This window comes from Euphorbia lathyris, chromosome 1 (assembly GCF_963576675.1).
Source record: "Euphorbia lathyris chromosome 1, ddEupLath1.1, whole genome shotgun sequence".
NCBI classification, from domain to species: domain Eukaryota; kingdom Viridiplantae; phylum Streptophyta; class Magnoliopsida; order Malpighiales; family Euphorbiaceae; genus Euphorbia; species Euphorbia lathyris.
This window is the reverse complement of record NC_088910.1, coordinates 88,399,981-88,413,484: the sequence shown is the minus strand read 5'-3', so window position 1 is coordinate 88,413,484 and position 13,504 is coordinate 88,399,981. Positions and strand designations below refer to the sequence as shown.

Here is a 13,504-nt window from a genome sequence, read left to right as displayed (position 1 = left end):
AAAATTAACGATAAATTAACCTAAATAAATAAGGATTATCAATTAAAATTTCAACTACAAATTAACCGATGTAACATATCGATTGTGAATTAAAATATGTTGTTATATTTTTTTAATATGCCAGGTGGTACTGACGTGATGTTGAGATGTCACGTCAGCACTTTTAACAAAAAAAAAAAATAACTGAAAAACATTCAAAGTGATTTTATTGGGACAAAAGCAAACTTAAGTTATTTGATTGGAACAAATTAAATTTTTCTGTAACCTTTTGAGGATACTATTCAGACTTTAATGACTATAGATATTAATTGCCCCAAATATCACCTTAGACTTATAGCTTGTCGGTAGGGCTGTAAATGAGCCGAGCCGAGCTTGAGCACACTCAATTATAGGTTCATGAACAAATTCGTGATTATAATGTTCGTGAACACGTTAATGAGCAAGCCTCATTCAATTATTTTTTTAATAGTAACATTTCTATAAAAGGAAAATGTAAAACAACTTAGTTTTATATAAAATTTAGTTTTATAGGTTCTAAAACTATGTAGTTCCGTAAAGAAAGTTTAAATAATATAATTGACGAACATAATTACTGAGTTGTTCGCGAACGAAATTCATGATCTGAATTAACGAGCCACTTGCAAGCAAAACTCATGAATAAGCTTGTGAATAGCTCATGAGTAGTTCATAAACAAATTTAGAGCTAGTAAATTTTTTGACAAGTCAAACTTAAATAGGCCAAAGCTTGGCTCGACTCTATTACGACCCTACTAGCTGGAATGGTCCCTTGGAGAATTGATCCAGTGTTGTAACCTACCCTTTCTTCTCCAATATAGCACCTGCTCCCTTAACTTGTACAGAATTACAGCTTGGTTTCTTAACTTTTACAAAACTTATTTATATAGTACTAAAATAAACACAAATTTACATGAACTATTAATCCTAAATGACTTGACAGAAAACTAAATTTAGAGATCGTGAAATACACACGCCGTTGATGTGGAAAATGACTTGACAGAATACTAAAAATCCTAAAATTGGAATTGGAATTGAAAGATAAAAACCTCAAAAATTAAATGGACCAAAAAGGGAGTTAATCTTCCCTTATTTTTCTGTAAAAATCTAGAAGCTCCTCTTGTTCCTTTTGATTCTCCTCTTCAAATATTCCTGCCAGCTATACCCAAATCGATTCAAATCTGGAACAAATCACACATCTTTACCTTTTTTTTTCCTTCATCTTCCACTCAATTTCACTACTTCTCCTCTTCAGTTCCTTATCGATACACCCAATTTTAAATTGATCTGCTTGCAAGAGATCATGGATTCAATCGGTGTGTTCTCTGCTCTGTTAGCAGGAGAGGAAGTTGGATTTTTAGAGTTTGAGGTTTTAAAGGAAAAAAAGATATTGCTATATAAAGGTAGGAAATGCTGGCTCTCTTCACGCGCCATTACTCTTTCAAACCCCACGCAAAATGCCACCTGGATTTTTGTGTTTATACAATATAAGCAAGTTTGAGAGGTGATGAAATACTTTTTAAAGGTTAAGGGAGCGAATCTGCAATTCTGGTCAAGTTTAGGGAGCGGTTTGTATATTAAGCCTTCATTTTTTATTTTTGAAACATCTCCACTGCGGCTTCCACATTAGAGCTTTACGCCCATCCGTTGCTCTCCTCCAGACTGCCGCCCGGTGGGACATTTCTCTCATCGTAAACTGCCGTCCAAGAGATCTCACAGCCTGCCGCCGTTTCCATTCTATATATTTGGTTCTTTATTTTCTTTGTCCTTTTCTAGGTTTAGTTTGAATCAATTACGAATTTCTTATTTCACTTGGATCTGAACTCAGACTTTGATTGGGACTATAACAAAACCTCCAACCGAATTTCTCTTTGGACTCTCCACTCCGAACTCTGTTCATTCCATAATTCCAGAGGACTAGAACCACAATCATAATTTGTAAGATTTCTATTAAGTATTTCTCTCTTTACTCTGATTTATCTTCTCTCTAATACTTATCAGCAACTCCGCAGCCATGGTTGCAGTGTTATCTATGGTAACAGTACCAAAAGGTTATTATTATTTTTTTTTTTTTTGTGTTATATATATAGTTGTTAGGGTTGAATTGATTGGGTAGTATCTTGTATCTGGTAACTTATATAAAATACAATGAAGAGTTGTTTATATGCTTACGAGGAAGACTATATATACTAGGGTTGATAAGTCTCTTGAATTGGAATGATTTTTTTTTTTCTTCCATTTGTATAATAGAATTACTGAAATATTTCCTTTATCTAAATTCTCAGTTCACTTGTGTGTTCGTTGTCTGATTGATTGAAGTCAATTCATAAACCCATACTGCTATCTTTTTTTTTACCAATGAGTTGAAATTAGAGTCCTTACTTTACTATTTGGTTCATTGGATTGAAACCAACAGTCTGAATCATTGGATACTCTTACTGCAGCTATGTGCTGTTAGGTTTCCTTTGAGCATGCTCTTATTCTTAACTTTGTCAACAACAACAACCAAAATCCATCTCCATTTCACTTGCAGATTAGAAGAAGGTTTCTCTGACTACGGTTTATTGGGATTGTGGCTTTTTCCCTTTAAAGAAGAAAAAAAATCAATTACTGTTTATGTCATGTTGGCATATTGTGTTGGATGTCTGCGGAGCCATGTCACTATTGCAATGAATTTTGGAACTGAATTCTGTCCATAAGAGAAGCCATTGAAAAAAAATTAAAGTTCAGAGAGTTTCTTGTTATGAGTTTAAATTTTATGGTTATGTTATAAACTGGAAAATTTAGGAACTATAGATGTAAATCACCCACATTTCCATCCACATGTTTATTTTCTTATTGGGATAAGGGCCCAAAATAGGCCTAACAGAGTAATATCAATGACGTGTCTCGTTCCATTATCGAGGCCTAAATTGGTACCATTTTTTAAACGTTAAGCCTATATTGGTGCTATTTCGTACGTGGAGCCTAAATTGATACTTCCCCAAAAACCATAGGCTTATTTTGGTACCTTATTCCTTTAAATTAACTTCAGATTTCATTCACATGTAAACATGTTCTTTCTGGGTACTTCACTTCTGTTATTAGAAAGTCCAGAGTTTGATATTTTTGTGACTGTTGATATTTTATAATCTTTGTTTCTTGTTCTTCAATTTTTCTGAGCATCTCAATTTGCACGTGCTGATGTTCTTTTTCCAGTTCCTACTTTTCTTTTTGAATATCTCCTGTTTTTTTAATTGTGGCTAACTTTGGTGCAGTTGTCTGTGTCTCTGTTCTGACTGAAGAAGCAAGGTTTCTGCAGCTAGGGGGATCCCAAATTTACCATATATAATGCAACTGTTTGGTACTTTCAATTGAAAGATATGGCTTTGTGGCATAGAATTAACCAATCCAAGCTTAAATTTTTGTCACATCAATTAAGCAGATGCTATGTTCAAACACCTCATGCTTCTTTGTCTAATTACATTGTGAGAAACCCAATATGTGCAATAGCAAGCCCAATTCGAGACTTTTCCAGAAGATCCACTGATCTTTTCAACAATGTGAGGTTTTTTGCTACTTCATTTCAGGTAATACGTGGAACTCAAGTTTACTAATTCATGGGTTTCTCATTCTCCTTTTTTATTGCTTTGAGAGGTGACTTCATATATATTTTGGGCAAATGTAGGTCACTTGGATTCTTATTATGTGGTTTTTATTACTATTACTTGGTGATTATAATATATTTCTTTATTTTAGGCTAAGGCAAAGAAGGATGAGAAGGCCAATGGCGGTAAACTATTAAATGACGAAATCAAAGCTCAGACTGTTAGGCTGGTAACTGAAGAAGGTAATTTTTCTTTTGATGAGAAATTCTGTGTTTTGAAGTTGGCTATTGATTTTGCTCTTATCTGAATTCATTAACTTCATGATTTGAATTTTTTTTCTCTATTTTTTTTAAATGAGCTGAGAAAGAACTAAAGAAGATTATAGATGCATTGAAATGTTAGAATTTAGATCTAAAAATGGCGTGCACAATTTTAATGGCCATAATGAAAAATGCTTGTTAAGTTGTGTGACTTTTTAATTTAACTGTACTGTCATTCACTCTGTTTGTTCTTCTGTAGCCACCACCACCAGCTAGCCTCCTGGTCTGCTAGTTTTAACTATTGATGCATTTGAACGTAGAAGTGAGTATTTTGCAAGCTCTGTTTGGCTCTGCTGTCAGTCTATATTTGTTATTTTTTAGAAAGGCACACAAAACATGCAGGTCGAATTGAGAATCAATTAAATTGTGATTTAAAATGTAACGAGGATTTGTTTGCATTAATTTTAAGTCAACGTTAAGTATGTAATGACTATTACAATTGCATCGAGGTTTCCTTGGAAGATGTAAATCAATGCCGATATATGGTAGATAATTTGAAAAATACATTCCATATTGTGTCAAAAAATTTCTGTAATAGTTATAATGACATATAAAAGGTAAATATGTATACTATGAAACAACATAAACTCTTTTTAATGCATGTTTATAACTGATTTTTATGCAGGGCATTTTGTTATCTCATTACGAGAAGCGAGAGAACGTGCAAGGAGACTCAACCTTGATTTAGTTCAGGTAATTTCTGTAAGTGTAGGTTTTTGTTATTTCATAAGTACAGGTACATGTCTTCCTCAGCTCATAAATGTTGAACGACCTTTTTGTTAAATTTCCTATAAGAAATGCATTCTGCAGATTACGGACATATTTGATGAATCACGAAGCAGCTGTCTAAACTGTTTAATTTAGTAAAGACGAGTGTTTTGAGAAATCCTTTCCCTTCATATCTGAAAAGTATCCATGTGTCTCTTCATATTAAACTGTCGGTAATCTAAAAAAGTTATAAGCATTGCTATCTTCTTACAGGTTCAAGGAAGTGTTGATCCACCTGTCTGTAAAATTATGGACTTCAAAAGAGAGCAGTACAAACGAAAAATGCAGGAAAAGGACCGTGCTAAAGAAAAGGTAAAAATGCATTGTCAAACAAATTTTCAGTGTATTTTTGGAATTTGGATTTTATGAAAAATAATCAGGATCACATGTATCTAGGATACTGTTGATAACTGAAAAATGCATAGTCTCACACACTTAAAAACATGTTATGATGTGTAGAAACGGGGAATAAAATAATAATTATGCTTTCTGCTGGGTGCAAGGCTCCAAAACAAAGTGATGTCTCCATCTCACATGATAACACCATTCCTCTCCCTCCACCTCTACTGCCTCTTTCTCTCTCTTTCACACACCCCTTGTTGTGCATATCATTCATTAATTTTGATTTCAAATTGACTTGATTGATTTTTATTCAACTGTGAAAAATTTAGGTTCTGTATTTGTGCTCTTCTTTTTTTCTTCTGTTTGATGATATTATTCTTTGTATGATATTCTCTGCAAATTTGGAACTCTTCATCTTTTTCACTATGCTGAAAGTAGATTGGTGATGCAAAATTACCAAGTAATGAAAGCATGATGAATGCAACGGTTCCATGTAAACCAGCTAATGTGAAATGTTCTGCAAAGTACTAGCTTGGTAACCTATAAACTCACTGGTCTCATTGATTGGTTTCATCGTTGATGTGTTATTTTGGAATCTTGCAAATTTCTGTCATGTTGAAATCTTTTATTGTGGATCCCTCTTGATTATCAAATATTTAGTTACACATTGAATATTTGATTGTTATCATTTGAATGCAAGGAATACTTGTAACAAGTAATGATATTCTAATGGTTGGTCAATGATTAAAGTGTTATTATTTGAAACATGCTCATTCGTGGATCTTCTCCTTTACTTTTTTGAAATTGTTCTTTTTTTTATAATTTCATTTTGGTAAAAAAATATTCAAAGTGCGCGTCAAATAAAATTAATTTATTGCATTTTCTTTAATTAATCTGAACAAAAGTCACCTAGTTGTGAAAATATTTGATGATTTACAATGAGGAAATTAGTGTACGCCTAACATTTCAATGATGATAGAAATAAAATATAGGTTTAGTTAGGCAAGCAATACTTTTTTTTTAAATTTTCTACTTCTTACTTTTTCCTTCCTCACTTGATCATTGCATGTTGATTTTTATGAGCAATCCATTGGTGGAAAGTTGATAAATGATCATTTTACTGATCTTTTCTGGTATTATAGGAAACCTTGACCTGACAATTCTGTTCGAGAAATCTAGAACTAGTTTTCACTTTTATAAATCCTTGGGCTATGGCTTGTATCTTGCTAGATGCTTTTTTCCCTCTGGATAGTCCACTGTGTTAATATTCTACCGGTTACTTGTCATGCAGAAAGAGGTGACATTAAAAAAAGGCAGTTGCAAAGAAGTTCGATTTTTGGAGAAAACTGTAAGTTCCTTCTCAAAGAATCCTTTTGTCAGAATATGGCCAATTTTTCTTTAATTCTTTATTGTTTCTGTTTGGTTTTTTTTTTTCTTTTTTGTATTCGCCTTTTGCTTTTATGGTAGGAATTGAAATTCAATGCCAACCTTACATCCTTCTACATTTATTGGTGCTAACCATTATTTGGAGCAACATTACTGTCAAATATACTTTGTTATATAGTAGCAAAAGCCGTTGGAAAAATCTGTTTTTGTTATTATAGATAAAGGGGGAAAAGAATAACTGAAAGAAAAGAAATCAATTAGTTATTCATCAATCAATGACCAGAATTAGACGAGGATATATAGCTCGGAGACGTAGAACAAAAATGCGTTTATTCGTATCAAGCTTTCGCCTCAAGAATTTAGGATATAAGGAACAATAACAGATGACATTTTAGGATAGGTAGGATATGTTTGAAGTGAGACATGAATACATCATGGTAGACCCAAACTGATTTAAAGTTAAAAAATGGGATCTAATCCTGCAAAATTTGCATAACTAATTTTGTGGTTCTTCGGTGACAATAGACATTCCTAATCATATACTCGAAGTTACAAGAAAGCCTCTTGCGTTGTTGATGTTATGTACTCGACTCTCTTTCTCTCTCTCTCTAGTCTCTACAAGTAATCTCTATTGTTCATGTTGTAAAAAATTTTGAGTGAAAAATTCTCTCTCTAGTTTTCTGCTTTAAGTATTGTAGTTTGATTTGTATCTTTTTGTGGTCTTACCAAAACCTGATTTGTTGCTCATCCAACGTTAATTGAGATTCTTATAAATGATTGAACATACCAATGATGTCGTCGTAATTGATTATAAGATGTGAAATTTTAGCATTTGACAGAAAGTAAAATACCGAGTGTACTAGTTTATTACAGATCAAATTGCAGTGCTTAAAATGTCAGAAGGCTAGGGTACAGATCTTTTTTTTGTACTTTCCCATGTTCAATATCTATGAAGAACCCGCTGATAGAAATTGAACTTTATCATAACCTATCAACTTTCTAAGCACCCTTCACAGTATTCTGCAATTAAAGTAATGATTCACAGTATTGTTATTATTATTATTATTTTTTAGGTTTCCGTTTTCATAATTTGAAATAATTTTAATGAGGAAAAGGATTAATTTTGGGTGCAATGACTTGATGACTTGAACAGAAAACCAATTAGGCAAAATAACTGTGAAGAGTAAAAGAAAAAGAATAGTTTCTCCTTGTTTCTTATATTTTTCCTAGTTATATTTTTTCAAAAAAGTTGAAATAGAAAACTAAAAACAGACTAGATATCAAAAAGTCCTTAATTGTTTGATTCATGCATGAACAGAGTAAAAGAAAAAGAATAGTTTCTCCTTGTTTCTTCAAATATTTTTCCTAGTTATATTTTTTCAAAAAAGTTGAAATAGAAAACTAAAAACAGACTAGATATCAAAAAGTCCTTAATTGTTTGATTCATGCATGAACAGTAGTTCCAGTGGTACTTAAAATTAGTTCAATGAAATTTTGTTTACAGATGCTGACTGCTTAATTGATGTCCAATTGTCCGTTGAGAAACTCAAACCAAAACACAGCAACAAACAATAAGCAAGCGAAACACCAGAAAATAGAAAGATGAAGAAGAACTGATATATTGATAGAAGGAATATGTCAGATTATAGCTCTGAGAAATAGAATTAGAATGGAATAAAGGGAAAGATAGGAGAATAGGGAGAAAGATAGACAGAAGTAGAAAGGAATAAGTAGGATATTTGTATATTCTTCAATGATCCTTCATCCTTACAAAGCACTACATTTATAGAATAAGAAAGGACTACCTGATGCAACAGATAGTACCATTTCCACAGTTGTGCCAGCTGGAAAAACAGCTTTCTAACAACTAGCTACAGGACAAATGTGACTCACTGCAGAAATAGAATGATACCTTTCTAACAGCTAGCTACAGGACAAATATGACTCAGCAGAAATAGATTGAAACCAAAAATACATATAAGAGCAAATAAAGATGCTGATAACTAATTAAACTAACTTGAAGGCAAATATCTTATTTGATCCCTTTACTCTTACGCTGATACGTAACAGAATACTCAAAAGAAGATTTCTAGGGAAGGTCTCTCTCTCAAAGCTGAAAAACTAAGAGCCCAAAAATGGGACCATCAGTCACACCTCACCCCTACACACACAGTAATATAACTAACTTTTCTTCTCCCAAGGCAATAACTAAGTTTGCCAGCTCACACCCCTTTGCCCTTCTACCCTTGGGCCTTCTAGTATAAACTCCCCACACACACTTTAGGGAGCAGGAGTAAAATGGGCCAAGACTGGCCTACTACTAACTTGTTCTGTATCATTATCTTTGCAATATCAGTAGACCATCTATGATATTTTAAAATTGAATAAAAGAGCAATCAAGAGATCCTAAAGTTCTGTCCCGTGGATAATTGAAGTTCTGAAATTAATTGTGATATTTTACATTTGAATAAAAGAGCAATCAAGAGATCCTAAAGTCCTGTCTTGTGGATTATTGAAGTTCTGAAATTAATTAAGCCTTCTGCTTTCAGGAACTAAAAGACTTAAAAATGAAAGCAGATTCTGTTGTGAGGTTGATGGAGCGTGGTTATCGAGTCAAGGTATTTTCTCTCTTCTATACTAGAGCATGTTCCATTACTACTGGCTTCTATCATAAAACATCTTCGCATTATTGGATGCTTCTAGTTTACATGATTAATGGAACATATGGAAAAGTTGGTTTTTATTTCATGTTTTGTTAGTTTGACATATTGATCTTGTTTCTATATAAAAATAAATGTCTACAATAATCCATGCATTTATTTGGTTTATCAATTTTAACCAATTTTCATTATGATATTTCACGTTTGTATCAATTTCAGAAACTTGGTTGAAAGTAGCAAAAAATAGTGTGCATATTAAGTCACTTTATATTCGTGAAAATGGAATTGGAAGTTAATATTTTATTTGAATGTCTGATAAAGTATTTTTGGTTTACTGTAGAAACTCATGTTAAATTGTGCTTTGATTATAGATGCTTCTAATATTTACAGTGAACTATTAATTATCAAAGAAATTAGGAAGCCTCTCTTTATTCTTGAAATTGAAAAAAGAAAAAATTCTGTGGGTCAGTGTATGGCTGTAGGTTCACCAAAAAAGGGTGGTAGAGCAGCGTCGTGGAAGAGCTCTGGTGGTGAGGAGTTAACTGAGCAGGAAATAGCAGAGATTAGAAGACAAGAAGAAGAAGAAGAAAAAGAGAGATTGAAAGAAGTTCTATCCCGTCTCACAGCTTTGGTACTGCTTATTTTTCTTCATTTTTTATCTTGTTTTTCTGCCATTGATTGTTCTTACGTGGTATTAAGTGATAATACTTGCTATTGATCTTCAACTTTCTACAGATTGGAGATGAATATATTTTGGAGAGTGGACCAAGGGCAGAGAAAAAACAAGCATTTGTTGTAGTTAGGCATGCTAAGTTTGGACCAAAGAAAGGTGGTGCAAAAAAAATGAAGGTTGCTGGAAAAGTCTCCACTAGCCATTCTGGTCCTATTGGAAGTTCAGATATGGTTGAAGAAGATTCTGTAGAATCTGGCGCCGAAACTGAAGATGAGAGTCTTACTAATGAAGATAGTGAAAATGCTTGGTCTGTTGCTGATTCAGTTGATGATTTTGACACAGTATTTGATGTCAAAGGTGATGGCAAGGAGCCTAGTCTTAATTACACACAAAATATTCCAGTTTCGCCAGAAGTGGGAGTTCCTTCCTCGCCACATCAGTCATTTGAAGCTGAAAACAGGTATAAAAGAAGTGAACTGAGAGAACGGTACCCACCCACTCCACCAAGGGATAATAGAGCCCCTGATAGGACGGACTCATCCAGGATTACACCACCACAGTTCTCAAATCAAAGAGGGAGAGAACAGTTCCCACCAACTCCGTCAAGGGATAACAGTGTCCCTGATAGGACGAACTCATTCAGGATTACACCACCACAGTTCTCAAATCAAATTGGGAGAGAACAGTTCCCACCGACTCTGTCAAGGGATAATAGTGCCCCTAATAGGACGGAATCTGTCAGGATTACACCACCACAGTTCTCAAATCAAAGTGGGAGAGAACGGCCACCTACTCCGCCAAGGGAGAATAGAGCCCCTTATAGGATAGATTCGTTCAGGATAACGCCACCACAGTTCGCAACTGGGAAAACACAGTTGGGCATAAATCCCTCTACTGCAATGGGAGAAAGGAAACCAGTTCAAACTGATTCTTCTACTTTTAGAAATAATCTTCCTAATCCTCCCAATGCTCAGCCTTCTAGCTATGGGATATTTAGCAATATGAAGTCAAGTACTCTTGGAAAACAAGGTGTAGCATCACAAGTCAATAACAACACTGAAGAAAAACCGAATAATTTGGGCGGGAATTCAAACACAGGAGGATTTGGAGGCAGCCAAGGACCCAGAGATGATGGCAGAGAACAACCAAAATGGGGGGTATTCAGTAAAGATGGCCCTAGTGTGAATCCAAATAGGATATCCAAGTGATCTGCGGGTGCAAAGATCATCCATTAGTAATAATATATACTTATCTATATCTGAAGTACATAGCAATTTATAGATCTTAGTACCGGAGAATCAGATTGAGCCGATAGCTATTCCTTTGGTGAAGAAGGAAATATACGGAGGCCTATATTGATTTGTGGTGAGGCCAGCATCTTTCCTACAATGTGCTAATAATGTCTTAGATGCCAACCAATTGATGGTTGGAGAGCCCTTCGCAGCGCTTTTTTCGCATTTGTTATATCTTATTATTGTCTCTTGGTATTTGTATCAAGTCTCAATCGTCTGAGTTAGGCTCTGTGTTCCATAAAATTTTGGAATTTTTCAATTTTTAAATGTTGGATGATTAACTACAAACAACTGAGCCAAATTTGATGGAATTTGGAAATGAAGTTTTGTCAGGAACTTGAGATAATCCTCTTATGTATCTTGTAATTCTAAGGTTGGATTTGGTTGATCTGATTAAGATAATAATAGGGATTGACTTGTAATTATAGTGTTGCACTGGATTGAAATGGTGATGGGTGTTTACATTTATCAGCACAATATGAATATGAATATGATTAAGGTCTATCTGATTAAGATAATTATGGGGATAGTGTTTACATCTTTAGTTGACACGTTTTTATCTTTGGAATTCTGATAATCTCTTATATCATGTTACGCGTGCTCTTTTGACGTGTATTACACCTAAGGTTTGTTATACTTAATTAGTATAGATAGATATATAAATGGTGTTTTATTTTTACTTATTTCTTTTGTGTCCGGATCCAGCTCTTAACTGCTTAATGGATAAATGAGATTATCCTTGATTCCTTAATATACATAAATAAATAAAGTTCACAGGGAGCTTGGATAAGAAGGGAAGTTCTCTGTTAAAGTCGGTGTAGTCAATTTACAGCAGATATTTGGAGTCAATTTCCACAGCTGATGTAGGACAATGAATTTGCAAGTTGGCTGAAGCAGAATTTCGAGGTATTGACACATTGAATTTGTGTATCAATTCAGTACCTATGTGCCAGAAATCTCTTTTCCTTCATTCAAGGCTTCGTCTAACATACCTTATGGACTTGTTTAGAAAATGCAATATAAGTTATAACAGTAACAATACAAATTTGCCTAGTCAATCCTCAATAAAAGGACAGACTGTAGACCTTCATCACAAAATGGAACAACACAACACAACACAACACAACACAGCAGTTTTTACACCCTGAAAAGTGTCAAACCACTATATCACAAGGAGTTTTGATCAACTTCTCACAAAATTCAATAGAGAAACCTATTCAAAATGAAAAAATAAAATAACACACAATATTAAGTAATAAAAGATGACATGCCTCTTTTAGGATGATCTCAAAAGTTTCGACCAACCTTAGTGACCAATTATTTAGAGTATTTCCAAATGCAAGCAACTTTGCAACTTTAAAATTTGTCAAAATTTAACACATTATTTTAAAATATATTATTTTATTTTTTCTTTCATTAATATTCTTTTTGGCAACCTTCTTTTAGAAAATGCTCAAATGCTAAGCGACTCCAAAAGTTGCCACAAATTATTATTTTATGTATAATTTATTTTAATTATAAATATGACACATTATTTAAACACAGTCTTATGAGAACTTAAATTCGGTGACAGTTATTATTAAATAATTTGTCATATAAGTAGCAATTTGGTTACTGTCGTCTAAGTTATTTTAGATGACAGATTGCAACCGTAAGTATCATCAGACGATAGTGAATCCTGTGACAGGTTTATTGTCGAATATAGTTTATGTCATCCAAAAAGTTAAAGATGAAATTGAGTTCCGTTCACATGAAAAGAAGAAACAATTGCCTATACAGACATATTTTAAAAAAGCATAAAATTTGAAATAAAAAGGTTTAGGAAGTGCTTTATTTTATGAATTATATATGTATTTAATGAATTATTATTTTATATTTTCAGTGAGTCTTAATGAATTTTTTTAAATTATTATCTTATGCATTTAACGAGGTTATTATTTATCCTATTAGTCCAAGTCGGGACCAAAGAAAATTATTATTTATCGATGTTTTACTATATATATATATATATATATATATAGGGATGAGATCCAGTGTGACAAGAGCTTACGGTGCGACAAGAAGCTTATTGTGTGACATAACAAAACTACGTAGTTTTGGCAACAAAATTCAATTAAAAAAACACGCGTCAACTTCATTCTCCTGCCTTCCTCACACAAAAAACGCGCGAATCAAAGTTCATTCTTCACCATGCTTGATCGATTTTCTTCTACTCACCATTGTCGATCGATTTGTAATCTGTATTCAGATTAATCTCTGATTTTCTTCTCCTCACCATTATTGATCGATTTTTTTCTCCTCTGAGTTATCGATCGATTTTATTCTCTCAACATTACTGGTCGATTCTCTTATCCTCAACATTATCGATCGATTTCTCATCTGTATTCATATAATTTACTCTGAATATGGAATCCGAACACCAAAATATGGAATATGAAGACCATAATCAGTCCAAAATGAC

At 33.4% G+C, this 13,504-nt stretch overlaps 1 protein-coding gene across 2 annotated transcripts; it reads left to right on the top strand.

Moving 5' to 3' along the window:
- The first annotated feature begins 1,130 nt into the window (after positions 1-1,130).
- On the top strand, positions 1,131-11,468 carry LOC136205720 (translation initiation factor IF3-1, mitochondrial). 2 transcript variants are annotated; one of them, XM_065996461.1, is made up of 10 exons: positions 1,131-1,953; positions 2,028-2,066; positions 3,273-3,584; positions 3,754-3,844; positions 4,548-4,615; positions 4,904-5,002; positions 6,324-6,380; positions 8,968-9,036; positions 9,548-9,709; positions 9,814-11,468. In XM_065996461.1, exons 3-10 carry the CDS (start codon positions 3,378-3,380, stop codon positions 10,957-10,959), a joined length of 1,899 nt encoding a protein of 632 aa, XP_065852533.1. In that variant the 5' UTR covers positions 1,131-1,953; positions 2,028-2,066; positions 3,273-3,377; the 3' UTR covers positions 10,960-11,468. The 2 variants fall into 2 exon arrangements, with proteins under 2 accessions (XP_065852533.1, XP_065852524.1); XM_065996452.1 differs by lacking the exon at positions 2,028-2,066.
- Positions 11,469-13,504: the final 2,036 nt, after the last annotated feature.

Excerpts from the sequence above, each read along its gene's own strand:
- LOC136205720 (XM_065996452.1), top strand. The coding sequence starts at position 3,378 with ATGGCTTTGTGGCATAGAATTAACCAATCCAAGCTTAAATTTTTGTCA. Across the intron at positions 4,616-4,903 it reads TCAACCTTGATTTAGTTCAG|GTTCAAGGAAGTGTTGATCC; the intron begins GTAATTTCTGTA and ends ATCTTCTTACAG. Across the intron at positions 6,381-8,967 it reads TTCGATTTTTGGAGAAAACT|GAACTAAAAGACTTAAAAAT; the intron begins GTAAGTTCCTTC and ends TTCTGCTTTCAG.